Source organism: Leishmania panamensis (genome assembly GCF_000755165.1).
Source record: "Leishmania panamensis strain MHOM/PA/94/PSC-1 chromosome 31 sequence".
NCBI classification, from domain to species: Eukaryota; Euglenozoa; class Kinetoplastea; order Trypanosomatida; family Trypanosomatidae; genus Leishmania; species Leishmania panamensis.
In genome coordinates, this window is record NC_025878.1 from 510276 (window position 1) to 524548 (window position 14273).

Below are 14273 nucleotides of genomic sequence, written 5' to 3' on the forward strand. Positions count from 1 at the left end.
GAGGCTCGCTCTTTCACTAAGACCATTGTGGGAATAATTCAGCCTTGAAAGGCTTGCGGAGAGGGGGAATGGCAACACAAGAAGATAGATAGTCGAAAAAAAAGTCCTCATGTGTGAGGGGGGGGGATAGGAAACAAGAGAGAGAGGGAAGTAAAATGAGATAAAGCGAAGGAGAACGAGTGGCAATGAAGACCTCAAAAATCAAGTTGAAAAGGGAGGGAGTAGAGAAGAGGAGAGGAGAGGCAGCCTACCACACGAGTAGAACTACACAAAAGAGAAAACCCGAGGAGTTATGGTTCACAAGATCAGAGAGACGAAACATACGCTAACATTTCTGGAACAAGAAAATCGACAGAGGGGGTGGTGCGGAGAGACACAGTCGTGAACGGAGTCACAGGAGTCATCAAACACTCTTCTCACACTTCTCTTCTACCAGTACCTCGCGAGTCCCTCTCTCTGTCACGAGTTGAGCGGGTGGCATAATACGGTCTCCTCCCCCCCTCCCTCCCCAGATGCAGCAAGAGTGTAGAATGGGACCTTTTGTGTTGATCACTTTCTTTGACCCGCTGTGGAGAGCGAGGAAGGCTGAGCTGTTGCGTGTGGAAAGTGGGGAGCAACCCAGCTACTGTGAGGAGAGCAAGGAAATACATGTCAATGCGCCTTCTTATGTGCTCGAGCCTGAGAGGGGCCCAGCGGTAATCCGCGTAAGAGAGGGAAACATCTCTATCGGACTCATGGAGGATGGGGGAAGAGAGGTGGGGGCAGCACACGTGATAAGCGATGGACAAGAGGGAAATAAAAGGGAGAATACAGGCGTGAAGACATCGCACAAGAAAAAAAAAGGACAACAACGCCCGTTCTTCTGTTCGACGAGGCGGCGGAGAAAAGCACTGAGTCCACCTTGTGGAAGCCAAGCTGCGCAGAGCGAGCAACAGAAGCGAGGAGGCCGCATAGACGTGCACCATCACCCCGAGGGACAACAGGTACACATGATCCTATCACGGTAACCTCCTACCACCTCTCTCTTTCTGCGCGTGCTTACCACGGCATTCTCATTTTTTCTCATACCCCATGCCCCACCTTCCTCCCGGTGTTCCGCATCCATTCTGAGTAATTTCGTTGCTCTGCCCCCTCCCCCCTTCACATCCGGGGGTGGTGTTTGTAGAGAGTGCGCTTCAGTGACCATGACGCCGGCACAAAGATGCCGGAGAGAAGACACAAGAGTTGATTTTGAGAAGAGCAGAGAAAGTAAAAGAAAGTAGATGAATAAAATACAGAATACCATTGAGAGAGCTCAGGCCACGCACAGCACACACGACAGAAATGAATCAAGATGATTCCGCAGATTTTTGTGGGGAGGGTTGAGAAGAGAGCTGCAGAGAGAGAGAGGGGGGGAACATCCGCAACGCAGGCGAAGATCCGGCAAGAAAAAGATTCCACCTCCTCCTTTCTTTTCACACCGCTCTAGTGACGAGAAAATCGGGGGGATGACTAAGACGAGCGAAAAGGAGGAGAGGGGGGAGAGGCGTGAAGAAAAACGAAAAGCGCGCAAATCAACAGTGAAGAAGTGAAAAGTCCAGCTGAAAAGGTGACGAGGGAGGGGGGTGCATCACAGAAATTTTGAGAGGAACCTGGAAAAAGGGGGAGAGGAGGAAAACAAGCAGATGCCGGTACCCTGAGCGGCAACCTAACGCTCTAACGTGAGAAATAAGGGAGGGAAGACGAAAGAAAACGAAAAAGAGCGCGTCCCTTTTGAATCCGTGTGCTTCTGCCATCCGTGAAGATGGCTGGTAGCGAGTGAGCAACTCACACCACTGCGGTCACCTTTTTCACTCCGGAAAACAAGAGGAAGGTTCACACACACACACACACACACGCAGGACGATGGCACACAAAATCCGTAAATTCGAGAAAAAGAAGGGAGTAGAAAAGTGCAGAGAAAAAACACAAAGAGACTCTAAAAAGCAACACGTTGATGCCCTTTCGCTCTCATCTCGGTTGTCGATAGACGGAGGGTTTGACTGCTGCAACAAGAATGAAAAACCAAAAACGAGGCCAAACAGCAACAACAACAACAGCAACACCGCGCACTGGGCACTTTCGGGGGGAGACGAGCACACTCGATTACCTTGTACGTTGTCTCCCCCCCCCTCCCTCACACCACTCAGGATGAGACACACTACAAAAGACTAGAGAAGAAAAAATGTAGAGATATGAGCAGAGTAAACAAGAAAAGAAAAAGAAAGCAAAAACGAGACTGAAGGAGAAACAGCGAGAGTGACCCCTTTAAAAAAAAAAAACGCAGATGTGCACATGCCACTTTAGCACTGCTACTGCCTGGTGTGGCTTCATTTCGTTCCTCTCGCTTGAGCCGATACATTTTCCGCTTGAAGGGGAAGCAGGAAAGCGCCAGAAGGCGGCCATAACAAGACAACAACTCTCCAGCGCAGCCGGCTCCCTTTCCCGTCGCTCTTATGGGTGCCCGTGACTCTAGGTGGATGTCTTCTGTGTTGTTCGCTACACAAACCAGATCATAACACAGAGAAGAATACACGAAGAGGCCCATGCTTTTCCTTTCCCTAAGAGAAACAGTAGAACGGCAGTAATCAGGTGAGCTGAAGAAACAAGCAAAAAGAAAAAAACGATGATAGCGCTTGCGCCACACATCATGCACGCATCACCCCTTTTCGTTTGCATGCCCTCGACGAATTAATTTATCGGCGCACAGCACTTTCCGTATCTCGTTTTGTAGGTGTGTGTGTTTTTTTTCGTGTGTCCACCTCCCTGCTGTGCAGCGCTCTGTGGGAAGAGAAGGATTGGAATACCTTTTTTTTCCCTCATCGCAGGCACATAGGTGTGGCAGCAGCGGACCTCAAGAGAGAGAGTGTGTGTGTGTTGGGGAGAGGGAGGGGGGAGGAGGAACAGCGCCCCACGCATGCAATATAGAAGAGGGAAAGAACGGTGACGGAAAAGGGAGGAGACAAGATGAGCGAAACAGAGGGAGAGAGAGGGGGAGAGGGAGAGAGGAGAACACGTACGCGAAAGGAAGCAAAGGTGGCGAAGAGGTAAAAGAGAGGGGGGAACACGAGCGATCGAGATGGAGAAGCAGAAAAAAAAAAACAGAAAAAAAGAAGTCATACTTAGAACGAAAACACAACGAAAAAACTGCGTGATGTGTACCCCGCCCGCCCCGCCCCCCACACACACACTGTCCTTCATTCTCTGCTGTGGTCGCTTTGTTTTTTTCTTGTAAATTTTCATCTTGGCAGGAGGGGGAGGGGGGCGTGCGCGGGAGAAAACGAGAAAAGTGAACGAGAACGGAGCAGAGAAAGAGGGAAGGAAAAGTGGACGAAAAAGAGAAGCCAAAAGGGGTGCACAGACGCATACACACACTGCGAGAGCATGAAGAGAGAGGCACATACACACACACACGCACAGTGGCAGTGAGGAAGGAGAAGAATAGTGTGATAGAGCGGGTTGCAGGTAGGAGATCAGTGAAGCACAGGCCTCCATCGTTGTGTGCTCAATCCATTTCCCTCCCCTCCCTTTCCGAACAACAACAAAACAAAGAGACAACCTCCTCCCTCCGCACGCTATGGCTCGAGGTCATTTATTTTATTTTGATTGCGCTCATGCGGGCGTCTGTGTGGGTATGTGCGCGCGCAGCAATGCGCAGTGAGACGTTACTCTGGTTCATGTTAAAACATATATATATATATATATATCTATATCTATATATAGATATAGATATATATATATATAAAGAGATTCGAAACCATAAAAGGAAAGGAAGAAAGCTAATGCACATAGACTCGCACAGGTTGGGTACCTGAATCGGACAGCCCCGTGCAAGTCAGCTTGCACCACACAGTCACATTCACAAATGTGCGCTGTACTTTGCATTAGAAAAATGGCGATGAAAGCACGTCAGGGAGAGGCACTGTAGCCTCATGAAGAACGAGTAATGTGAGAAGAGCGAGTGAGCGCGGGCGTGAAGGAGAGAGAGCGTTCCACCACAAATCTCTCTTGCGGATATCTTCCCCCACTACGCAGTGCAGATTGAATGAGGCTTACCATACGCACGCCTACATTTCAAAGCTGGAGTACATGTCGTATGCCAGCTCTATGAGCGGCTCGTCCCCCTCGGAGGAGGTGTAGCTAAGGGCGCACCCCTCCGAACGCTGCTCACTTGCCGCACTGCGACTAGCACAGATAGCCGGCTGCACCACTCCCGGTACAGACGTCACGGTGTCGGTCATTTCATCGAGCACTGCGGTTTTTGCTTGCTGCACTGGAGTCGCCGACAACGCCATCTCTACATTGAGTGGACACACCTGCGGCAGCAACTCCACGTCCACCGCCTGGAGTGTCTGTTGGCCGTCTTTGTAGCCAATACGGAAGCGCACGCGGCCGCCAACGGGCAGCGCACGGAAGCCCTCCATCTGCATGGACGACTGGTGGACAAAAATGTCGCCAAGGTGCACTGGCGTGCGTCGCTTCTCAGGAGCCTCGGCCTCCTCCGTCGGAGGGACCGCAGTGGCTGGGGCACTCAGAGAGGTGGGAGGCGTGCCAGTCGCACTGTCGCCGTTGGCGCTCACGGTAACGTGAGTGGTCGCAGTCAAGAAGCCAAAACCACGGTTGGGGTTGTAGCGCTTCACGAAGCCCTCGTACACCTCACCCAGCTGGTAATACAAGCCATTCAGAGTCTTCGCCGGCTGTGGGGGGGACGGCAACGCAGGCACGGCAAGCGGTGTGGAACCAGGGAACGGCTTGGAGAAGTTCGAGGCCATGGTCCCGCCGAAGGAGGGCACCTGCGGCGCCACCAGGTAAGCAGGAACTGACGTGGCCGAAGCCGAGGCGGACTGCGACGGCATCGACAGCTGTGGTTGCATGGCGTACGAGTGTGTGCTTGTGGTTGTATCCGCGTCGCTGACAGTCACGTCCTCTGCCCTGATCAGCGTCAGGGCACCCGTGGTGTGATTCGCCAAGAAGCACGCCTGCGGCTGCTGTGGCAGCGCAGCCACGGAAGTCATGGCGCTAGTCGGACGCGGCACAGTCATCTGGAAGCCAGGAGCTGCGGATGAAGCCCCCATAGGAGTCATGGAGCCGTTCGTGGTGGTTGATATGCCGTTGGAGGTGCCGCTGCCCACATTGGAGCTCGTGACACTCGTAGTGGATGCGCCAAAAGTCTTGGTAACTTCGCCAGTGGAGCACAGGCCTCTGGTGAGCCTCGACAGCATGGGGGAGGGCTGGGATTCCAAGGAGTGGAGATGCTGCTTGTCGGCCATGAACGACGGCATTTCTATGAGCGACTGAAGCATTAGAGGAGACCTGTTGGAGCTCACATTCGCACCGCTCTCGCAGGGAGCAAAGCACATGGAGTTGCAGACCTCTGTGGCGGGTTGGGCAGCGCCTGAAGCGGAAGCAAATGACCACCGCTGCGCTGCCATGGGAAAATACGAGACCTGCTGCTGGCTCACCTTGTTCACGACTGGTGCATAGTACATCACCGACAGCCCGTTGTTCAAGGTGGCGGGGTAGCCCTGTATCACCTGGTTGCGTAGCCTATACGGCAGCTGTGGCGACAGAGGCTGGAGGCCTGCACTCATGTTATTCCAGGTCGGGACGACCCCAACCGGACTGCTGCAGAAAGTGTAGAACATGCTTGTGGTGAAGCTCGTTGGTGTATACGCTCTGAGGTTGTCGTGGACTTTGAGTAGAGAGCAAAATGGGGCAGGGGACAGCCGTGCTTGAGCAGTGAAAGTATATCTTCGTGGTTGATGCTGACATAAAGTACGCCACTAAGGGGGAGGTGGGTGAGAGGCGTGCGCCTGGGTGGATGACACCGAGAGAGCGTTTGCGGAGAGTACGAAATAGATCGAAGCGTTCTGCGATTCCGTCATACGTGTGAAGACGGTGGTAGGCAAGCGGGGCGGTGGGAAGAGACAGAGAGAGTTAGTACGCACGTAAGCGGAGAGAAAAAGAGGTCGCGAGACAAGACGAGGAGTTTTCTTTCTCTTAGCGTGATCAGTCTCCACAGTAGAGCATGAGCTAAACCCCGCTCTACCCCTGCCCTATCACAGGCCCAATCACATGGGGCGAAGCAACCGTAGGCATGCGTTAAAGTAATGATCACCCCGTTACCCGTGCACTGCCCTTTCCCCAAACTCTCCCCGCCAGCATCGTAGATCACCTCACAGTCGCTCCCATTCTGCCGGGCGCCACCTGCTGCATCCCCCCCACTCGTGGGTAGCGCAGACTCCCCACACGAGTAAGCAATGTGATCCGGGCGAGATGAGTTCGAGTCACGCTGACACTCTGTCCTTCATATGAAGGATGTAAGTGTGCTCACTGTCGCAGATCTCTCCGACGCCACTGCATTCATGATCACTGACATCAGCAGCGATACACAGTTCTGACCGTTCCACGAGGTAGACAATTCACCCTGTCACCTCCAGAAGTGGCTCGGCATTGGCGGGGAGAGGGAGGCTGCTTGACCTTCCCACATGAGAGTGGGGGTACTGGGTCCTGATGTATCCCATACTGAGGTGTGTCCCCCCCGGGTGACCAAGGCAAGAGAGTGAAGTCCACCCAAACAGTAACAAAGAGGAGAGACTGACCTAATACGCTCGCCACCAGCGATTGACAGGAGCAGCGACGCCCGGAGCGCGACAGTCGAGAGAGCGAACAGTCAAGGCAGAAACGAATATATATATAAAGCCTCACTGTGCGGCATCCAAGCGCAAGCGCACCTAATACCAACAGACAGCGAGGCAGAGAGAGACAGTCACAGAGACAGACAGGGAGGAATGGCACATCGAGTATGACCACTGAAGGAAGAAAAAAAAACGAGAGAGAGAAGGGAGCACGCCAGAGCGAAAGAGACCCACATGCGCTGCAGGAGCCCCAACCAACGAAAAGGAGGACTACATGCAGGCTGGGTGCGGGACGGCCGCTTGTATTTGGCTTCATTTTCGACAACGCTCGTCCTCCCCTTTGCTTACCGAGGGTACACCAAGTCCAACCGCCGATGCACTGCACATGGAGAGGGGGTAGGGAGGAGGGCGCTGAAGACACAGCGATGTTGTGCGGAAGCATTTTCCTTCTCAGTGTACAGTAGGGGAAGGGGGCAAGGGGGAAAGGCAACAATAACACCACGCAAACTATAGAAATGATGATGACTTGAAAGGCACTAGTGAAGCAAACAAAGAGCGCCTTCAGGGCAGAACGAAACAAGGGAAAAAAAACGAGCACTAAAGCACGGAGGAGTGAGAGGGAGAGAGCGACGGTGCTATAAAGAATCGGCTGTCCCAGCGAGAAGAGGAGGAAGGCCCCCCCTCAGCACGGCAGTGAGGCCTTCACGTAGTGCGTATATTTTTTTTTTTAAAGTGGGAAACTAGACGAGAATACAAAAGAGCTCAAACACGCGCACTCGCCCGCATGCGAAACAAAACGACAGAGACTTGCTTAAGGTAAAATGAATAGAAAAGCACAACAGTCGCGTCAATGCACACTCGGGAGAGAAACCAGCAACGCTGAGGGAGAGAGAGAGAGCGAGAGAAAGGGAAAGAGAACAGCGCGGGAAAGAAAGGCAGGCGCAGAGAGACACGTGCACATCCCTACAAACAGCAACCGACAAGACACGGTGTGTGCTCTACATGTTGAGGGAGAAGCCTCTGCGCCCACTCACGCGCCTATATACGAGGACAGAGAGAAACGATATACAGCGGCACCGCTAAGCACGAAAAGGAACGGTACAGCAACACCTCCACCACAACCCGGCAGTGGACGGTGAGAGAGCGAGCTAGAGGTGGAGGCCAAGAGCTAAAAGAATATGAGGAGAATCGAAGAGAGAGAAGACAATGCAATCGAGGAAAGAGAGGGCGAAGAGAGGAGAACGAGCTGAGCTAGCGAACGAGCACAAAGAAAGGGGAGGGAAGGGGAGGAGAAGAAACGCACAGGGGGGGAGAGCGAGTCGCCCTGAGAAGAAAACGCAAAACGAGCAAATCTAAAGGAGGGAGAGAGAGCGCGCGCGAACGGATGGCGTCTCACATGAGTGAGAGTTCAGCCGAGTAAACCCAACAACAACGACGACAACAACAAACCGATAAAAAATGGGTGGAGGGAAAAGACGGGAGAGCGAAGGGGCAAAGTAAACGAGAGAAAAAAAGGAGGGGCAAACCACCCAAACGAATAAGCACAAAACAGAAAGGAATAAAATCGAACGAGCGCCACTGGACGCGTCAAGGCGGATGAAGAGAAGCGCAAAAAAGGGGGAGACAAAAAAACGTGAATAGACAAACATGACAATAAAAACGAAGAAAACAACGCAGCAAGCGACAAGAGGGGGGAGAGGGGAGAGAGGGAGGGGGAGGGAGGGGGGCGCATATGAAGGCGCACGCGCCTCGTGTGTAAAACCAAAGCTCAAAGCAGGTGGCGTGGAGAGGCAGAGAAAAAGAGGAATGGAAGCGCAAACGATATTCATTAGACGTGAACGACAAGTAATCAAGACGACGGAAAGCGAGAAAGGACGAAAAAGAGGGCAGAAATTATGAGCACAATGGCGTCGTGTGGTTTGGACGCGCAACCCAGAAGCGAAAAGACGAGACGGCAACCGCGAATCCCAAGCGTCGTGTTATACATGTATGGGCGTGTATGTGTGTATAAAGCGGCGATGAAAGCGATGGTTGCAGCCCCTACTCGGTTATACAGTAAGAGAAGGGTGCTTGGAAGGAGAGGGAAAAAGCGGGGAAACAGAGAGGGCGGGAAATGGTCGAAGAGAGGAGAGAGGAAAACGGGCAACACCTATGGCACCACTCCTTTCCAGTCGGCTCCGCTCCTTCGACTTGTCCCCCTCTCCGTCATCTCCAGGTGTCAATTATGGGCTTGGCCCACAACCCGCCACGAGGAAAAAAAAAAGAGCGAAGAGAAACATGGCCAGAAAGACGGCAGCCCGTGGGTGGGGAAAGTGGAAAAAGAGGAGAGAGAAGAGAGTAAAGGCGGGCTGCAGCAGATAGGGCAGGCACAACAAGGCGCCAAACGAAGAAGTAAAGCGGTGCAAGCGGAGTGCATGCCTACCTGCAGCGCACGCACGGCCATACATGCGTGCACGCATAACGCTTATAGAACAAGAAAGAGAGAGAGCGGTAAGCGTAGACAGAGAGTCAGTACCAGCGAACAAGGTGTGAGTTGCCCTGCAGCTCAGCCTTCCCATCAAGAAGAACACAGCACGGCAAACGAAGATATTCGTGGTTCTGTTGTTGCCCTTCACCCCCAGCAACAGGCAGAGGGGGGTAGGGGAGAGGCAGAGGAGGAGGAGGAGGAGGGGGAGAAGCACCGTTTTCCTCCTCCTCTTTGTTGCGCTCTTACGCTCTACGCTGAGAGGCAACAAAGAGAAGTCGCAAGTCACCACACCGACAACGAAATCCAATATAGGGCGTATATATGGAAGAAAACACTCGAGCAGCGCGCAGTGACACAAACGCTCGCTCACCCAGCCACGATAGGGGGGAAGGGTCGCTCACGAGCTACAACAAGGCGAAACGAGTGAAGGCAGCAGAGAGAGCGCGTGCGCGCTTTGCGACAGCCTGTTGTACTCTTCTTGGTGCAACGGGTGTAGGAGGAAGGAGAAGAGCGCCTCTTCCGTCATTCATGCACACACACACACACACACCAATAGAGGCAGGGTCTACCAGTCAAGCGCGGAGGCGGCTCCGCGGCACAGACGCACTTGGGGATGCCTTTTGCAGCTCTACTCGTTCTCGAAATGGCACTGGCCTCAACGACAAGAAGACCCTCCTCACGATAATGGCACCCGGATACCTGGACTTCTCCACAGCATAGCTTGGCATGCATGTGGCGCGGTAGAACGGTACTATCATGTACTGCATACCAGCCGTAGCCACCTCGACCGACAGTGGCGGAGGTACGCCAGCCTTCTCCGCCAGGATGGGAATCTTCAGCGGCGGTGAGAATGAGGCACTGTTGGGGGGCGGTATGGGACCTCACGCCACTGCTGCTGCTCCTCGGCTTCTCTTCACCAATGGTGCTAGTAAGCCGTGACGCTGAGTGCTTACGAAACGAAAGGGCCCAGCGAAGCGCTGGAAACGCTGTCCTCAGCAACGTCCTTGGCGGCGGTTGCAGAGTTCAGCGGGTCAACCTGCGTAAGCAAGATGCCCTTCGGCGGCAGCACCTGAACTTCGATGGCCTGATAGCCCCACCCTCTCTTCGTCGCGATGGCACCGCTCAGCAAGTTTGGGTTCCCTTCCACAGGTATGCCCAAGCTGTTCAGCATTGCTGCAGCCTCCTTGTTGTCCGACACCTTCAGCAGCTCCGCCGGGACAAACATCTCCACCTTGAACTGCACTCGCGACCCGGCCCGCAGGTTTACCAAGTCTCCATTCGCCTCCGTGCTCGCCTTCCTCAGCCAGCGCTGCAGGCAGTTGTAGTGGACAAAAATGTCTCCCATCGAGACGGCATGGCGGACATACGGAGCTCCCTTAATGTACACAATGTTGTCCCCGCTGATTTGAACGTGCGGCTCCGCAGCGGCGTCCACGCCACCACTAACTACTATGAGAGAAGCATCCTTGCCGGTGTTGCCCTCCTTGTCGCCGTCGTCTGATGTCTTCAGCGATTTTGCCTCCCATACGTTACTCTGCTTCTCAGAGGTGCTGATGAATCCCGCCGCCTCCATTTGCCTGCAGCTCTGCACCGGGATAAGTTTCGCTGTGGCGGACACAAATCCGTAGCCGCGAATCGGGTTGAAGCGCTTCACACGACCTTCGTAGTACACGCCGGCCTCGTAACCTCTGCCAGCGTCGCCCTTGCGTACCACAGGAGTTGTGTGGGAGCCGAAGATGGATCTGGCTGCACTACCCTCGTTGCAGGAGTCTTGGTGAAAGATGACCGAGCCGCCAGCTGATGAATTCACAATAGTGCTGTACTGCGGAGGGGGAGACAAGTTGACCGGCGGTGCCGATGCCGACGCCTGTACGAGGATCCCACTTGTTGGCGTAAAGGAGCCGGTGGTGCTAGAGCGTGACACCGCGCTAGAGAAGCGCTGCGGCACAATACTCGACGTAGCTGAAAAAAATGGGAACGAAGAAAGTGTATCCTCACTCACAGTGGCCGAGGAGAGAGACTGCAGCACGCCAGATACGCTGCTACCTTGATAGGCCGTCATGGGCGCCGCACCGACGTTCACAAAGCCACTGCCGCTGAGCGACAGTGAGGAAGGTGAGCTACTCATTGATGCGCTAGCGGGGAGGTATGCCGGCGGGGCCCCAGAGCCCATCATCGCGGGGCCGCCAGTCATGGGTGAAAAGGTCTGCTTCATGTAGTTGAGAGGCGTTGCCACACCAGAGAGACTCATCATGTGTGTGTCACGTGAGTCCATCAGGGGAAGCATCACAGAGACCGCCGTCGCTGCACCCTCAGCGCCTCGCACGATGAGAAACTTCTGATGAGTGCCCAGGAGCGTATTTTCCTTGGGTGACAGTGAGGCGGAGGCCGCCATGGAAAGCTGCATCGTCACAGGCGTGGCGCCAGAAATGGAAGCTCTAGCGTTTGCGGGTGGTATTGTCGCCTGTGTAGCAGAGACATTCGGGCTTGGCATCCCACCCATAGTGTAGGGTAACAGGACCGACGGCGCGCCTTGAGGGGCAGCTGGAGAAGCCGTGGAAATCCAGTACATTGTCAGTGAGAGGGGAGCCGATGGGGAATAAATATGTAGACCCTCACGAGTGGCGTGCCACCTGCTGATGTCTGCCGTGGACGTGGTGCGAGCCTGAGGCGCTGCCGTTCCCGTATCCCTCAGCCGTCCGATTGAGCAGCAAAATGGTTGTGGCGGCCGGTCAAAGACGCCTTCAAAGAAGTTCCAGTAAAACACGGAGAAGATGCGAAGATGGACAGCCAAAAGGGGGAAAAACTAATATATATATATATATCGACGTGGAGGCACTCACACGAACAAGCCCAGTAGAGAGAAAGAGAGAGAGAGAGAGCGAAGTGCGGGCACACAACAAGTTAGTGGTGCAGACAGCGCCAGTAGAGAATTGAAGGGAACAAAAAAACGCGTAGCCGGGGAGTCTTGAACGTTTCTGTCGATCAAACCGCGAAAGAAAAAAAATAACAAAAAAGTGAGATTCCGTCTGCCCTCTCCCTCGCTCGCTGCTTTGCTGCTGTTGTTGTCGGAGCTTCCTTGACACGAACCTGAACGAAGCAAGCGAGGGTCTTTAGATGCGCAGCGACAGGGCAGTGTTCGCTTTGTAAAACTCAGCTTTGGTCTTGTGTGTGTATCTCTGTGGGAAGGTGACTAAGCCGTGTGGAAATTTAGGAGAGAGAAAGTAGCGATCCGTACCCTTCCGCAGAAACTGGTCATGGGGCGGGGGGACGAGAGAGAAGAGAGCGAAGCGCGCACAGAGAAGCGGCTCAAACGAGAAACAAAATCCACAAAATAAAGGCGAGACGTGCTCCTGGCTCTTATGCGTCTGAAATCGAGCAAGACAGCGAGAGCGAAGGAGAAGGAAGGGCAGGGAGGGGCAGGGCAACGTACAGTGCGAAATGGCGAAATAGAGAGGAGAGGAAGAGGAGGATCAAACAGACGAAAAGAAAGGCTGAGGAGGAAAGCGGCTACGGGAGTGCGTCTTCACTTTTTTTAGCGTTAATTGTGGGGTGGCTTTGTTGTCCTTTGATTACCAACAACGCTCAAGAAAAATACAAAGGCCTGTGTGGAATTCCCTGAGGATGCCTGCAGCAGTGTTCGAGTTGGGGAAGAACGAGGAGGAGAGCAATGCTATGTTCAAGTGCTCCTGGGAGAAGAACAAACGAAAAGAGAAGGGGTAGAAAAAGGACAGAGAGAGCCAACCAATCAATTCAGAGTACGGAAGAAGAAAATTGAGTGAAATCAATCGGAATAACACGAGCGGGGGTAACACAGAGAAAACGAGAGACAGAGTCTTCGCACATCGCATACGGCCCTTCTTTGTTTGCTTTCCGTTGGGAGAGGAGGCTGGGTGGATCTGCGTAATGCGTTCGATTAGCCGCTGTTACACCTTGCTGTCTCCGGTATGAGCCTTTACCTTGATTCCTCACAATCTGCAAGGCTCTTCCTCGTGCACTAACGAGCTACCGAGGGGGGAGGAGATAATGATGAAAAGAGGAAAGAAAGAGGGCGGACGGAAGAGAGGGAGATACGGAGAAAGAGAAGAGGCTCAGAGGTTGATTGGGGGTGCGGAATGGTGGAGAACCTCGCCTGACTACCCGAAATGAGCAAAAAAAAAAGCGTCTCAAGACAAGCGGGGAGGTGACAAAGAGGAGAAGGAAGCTTCGGAGAAAGTGAGCCAAGCGAATAATAAGAGGAGCGCAGTGCGAGTGACCGGGGAAAAAAAGAGGAAGGGGCGGTGATACAGAAAAGACGAAAAGGAGGAACTGCACGAGGACAAATGCGGGAAAAGGGGAAAACCGTAGAAAGGCGAGTCGACGCTCAGACCAACAAACACCAGAGACCGGTAGGGAAGGCAGGAGGAGAGAGAGGGCGAGGGGAGAAGAGCAAGCGAGCCTAAGGACGAACAACAGCACGAGAAAAAAAAGGTGCTAAACGAACAGTGGCGCCCCACGCTGAGAAATTACGGATGAAAACGAAAAAGGAGAATCAACAAAGAGCGAAACGGCACTTGAGGGAGACAGAGACAGAGGGGCGCACACAAATACAAAAGAGATCAGAGATGAACAAACACGAGGAGCGGAAGGCGAGTGGCCTACATACACACACACATACACACATACACATATATAAATATAAATATAAATATATCAACGGAGAGAGCACAACGATCAAGATTCACCGACGCACACACTGAAAGAAGAAAGGCTGATGCTGGTCAAGGCTTGCCACAAGGTGAAACACTGGGGATCGGTATGCCTTTTCTTTTCCCCGCCTTGGATTACTTTCAGCGCCCCTCACACACACGCGCCCAACTGCAGGCAGGGGAAGGATTCTACTCTCAGTCGTTTCCTTCCCACTGTGTATCGAATTTTTCTTCCACTTGGGTTGCGCTTGCACGTGAACGCTGTCACTACTCAGTCACGGAGACGCAAAGAAAAGGATCACCTCAAGCAGCCTCACACCACGCGCACAAGAAGGGGGGAAAACGAATAAGAAAAAGAATAATAATAATAAGACACGGCACAGCGGAAAGGAGGGGGACACACAAGCGCAGGGCAAACGAAGGGAGAAAAGACAAGAGAGCGCAAGACTGACGTACCAGCAG

General features: G+C 53.4%; 2 protein-coding genes across 2 annotated transcripts, besides 1 other annotated feature; both read right to left on the minus strand.

The window, feature by feature from the left end:
- Positions 1-4085: 4085 nt before the first annotated feature.
- On the minus strand, positions 4086-5663 carry LPMP_311260 (hypothetical protein; the record flags this gene model as incomplete). The annotated part of the gene is made up of 1 exon (XM_010703214.1): positions 4086-5663. The coding sequence occupies one exon, from the start codon at positions 5661-5663 to the stop codon at positions 4086-4088; it is 1578 nt and encodes a 525-aa protein (XP_010701516.1).
- A 347-nt stretch (positions 5664-6010) lies between these two features.
- Positions 6011-6552: a repeat region.
- A 3520-nt stretch (positions 6553-10072) lies between these two features.
- On the minus strand, positions 10073-11626 carry LPMP_311270 (hypothetical protein; the record flags this gene model as incomplete). Its single annotated transcript, XM_010703215.1, has 1 exon — positions 10073-11626. The coding sequence occupies one exon, from the start codon at positions 11624-11626 to the stop codon at positions 10073-10075; it is 1554 nt and encodes a 517-aa protein (XP_010701517.1).
- Positions 11627-14273: the final 2647 nt, after the last annotated feature.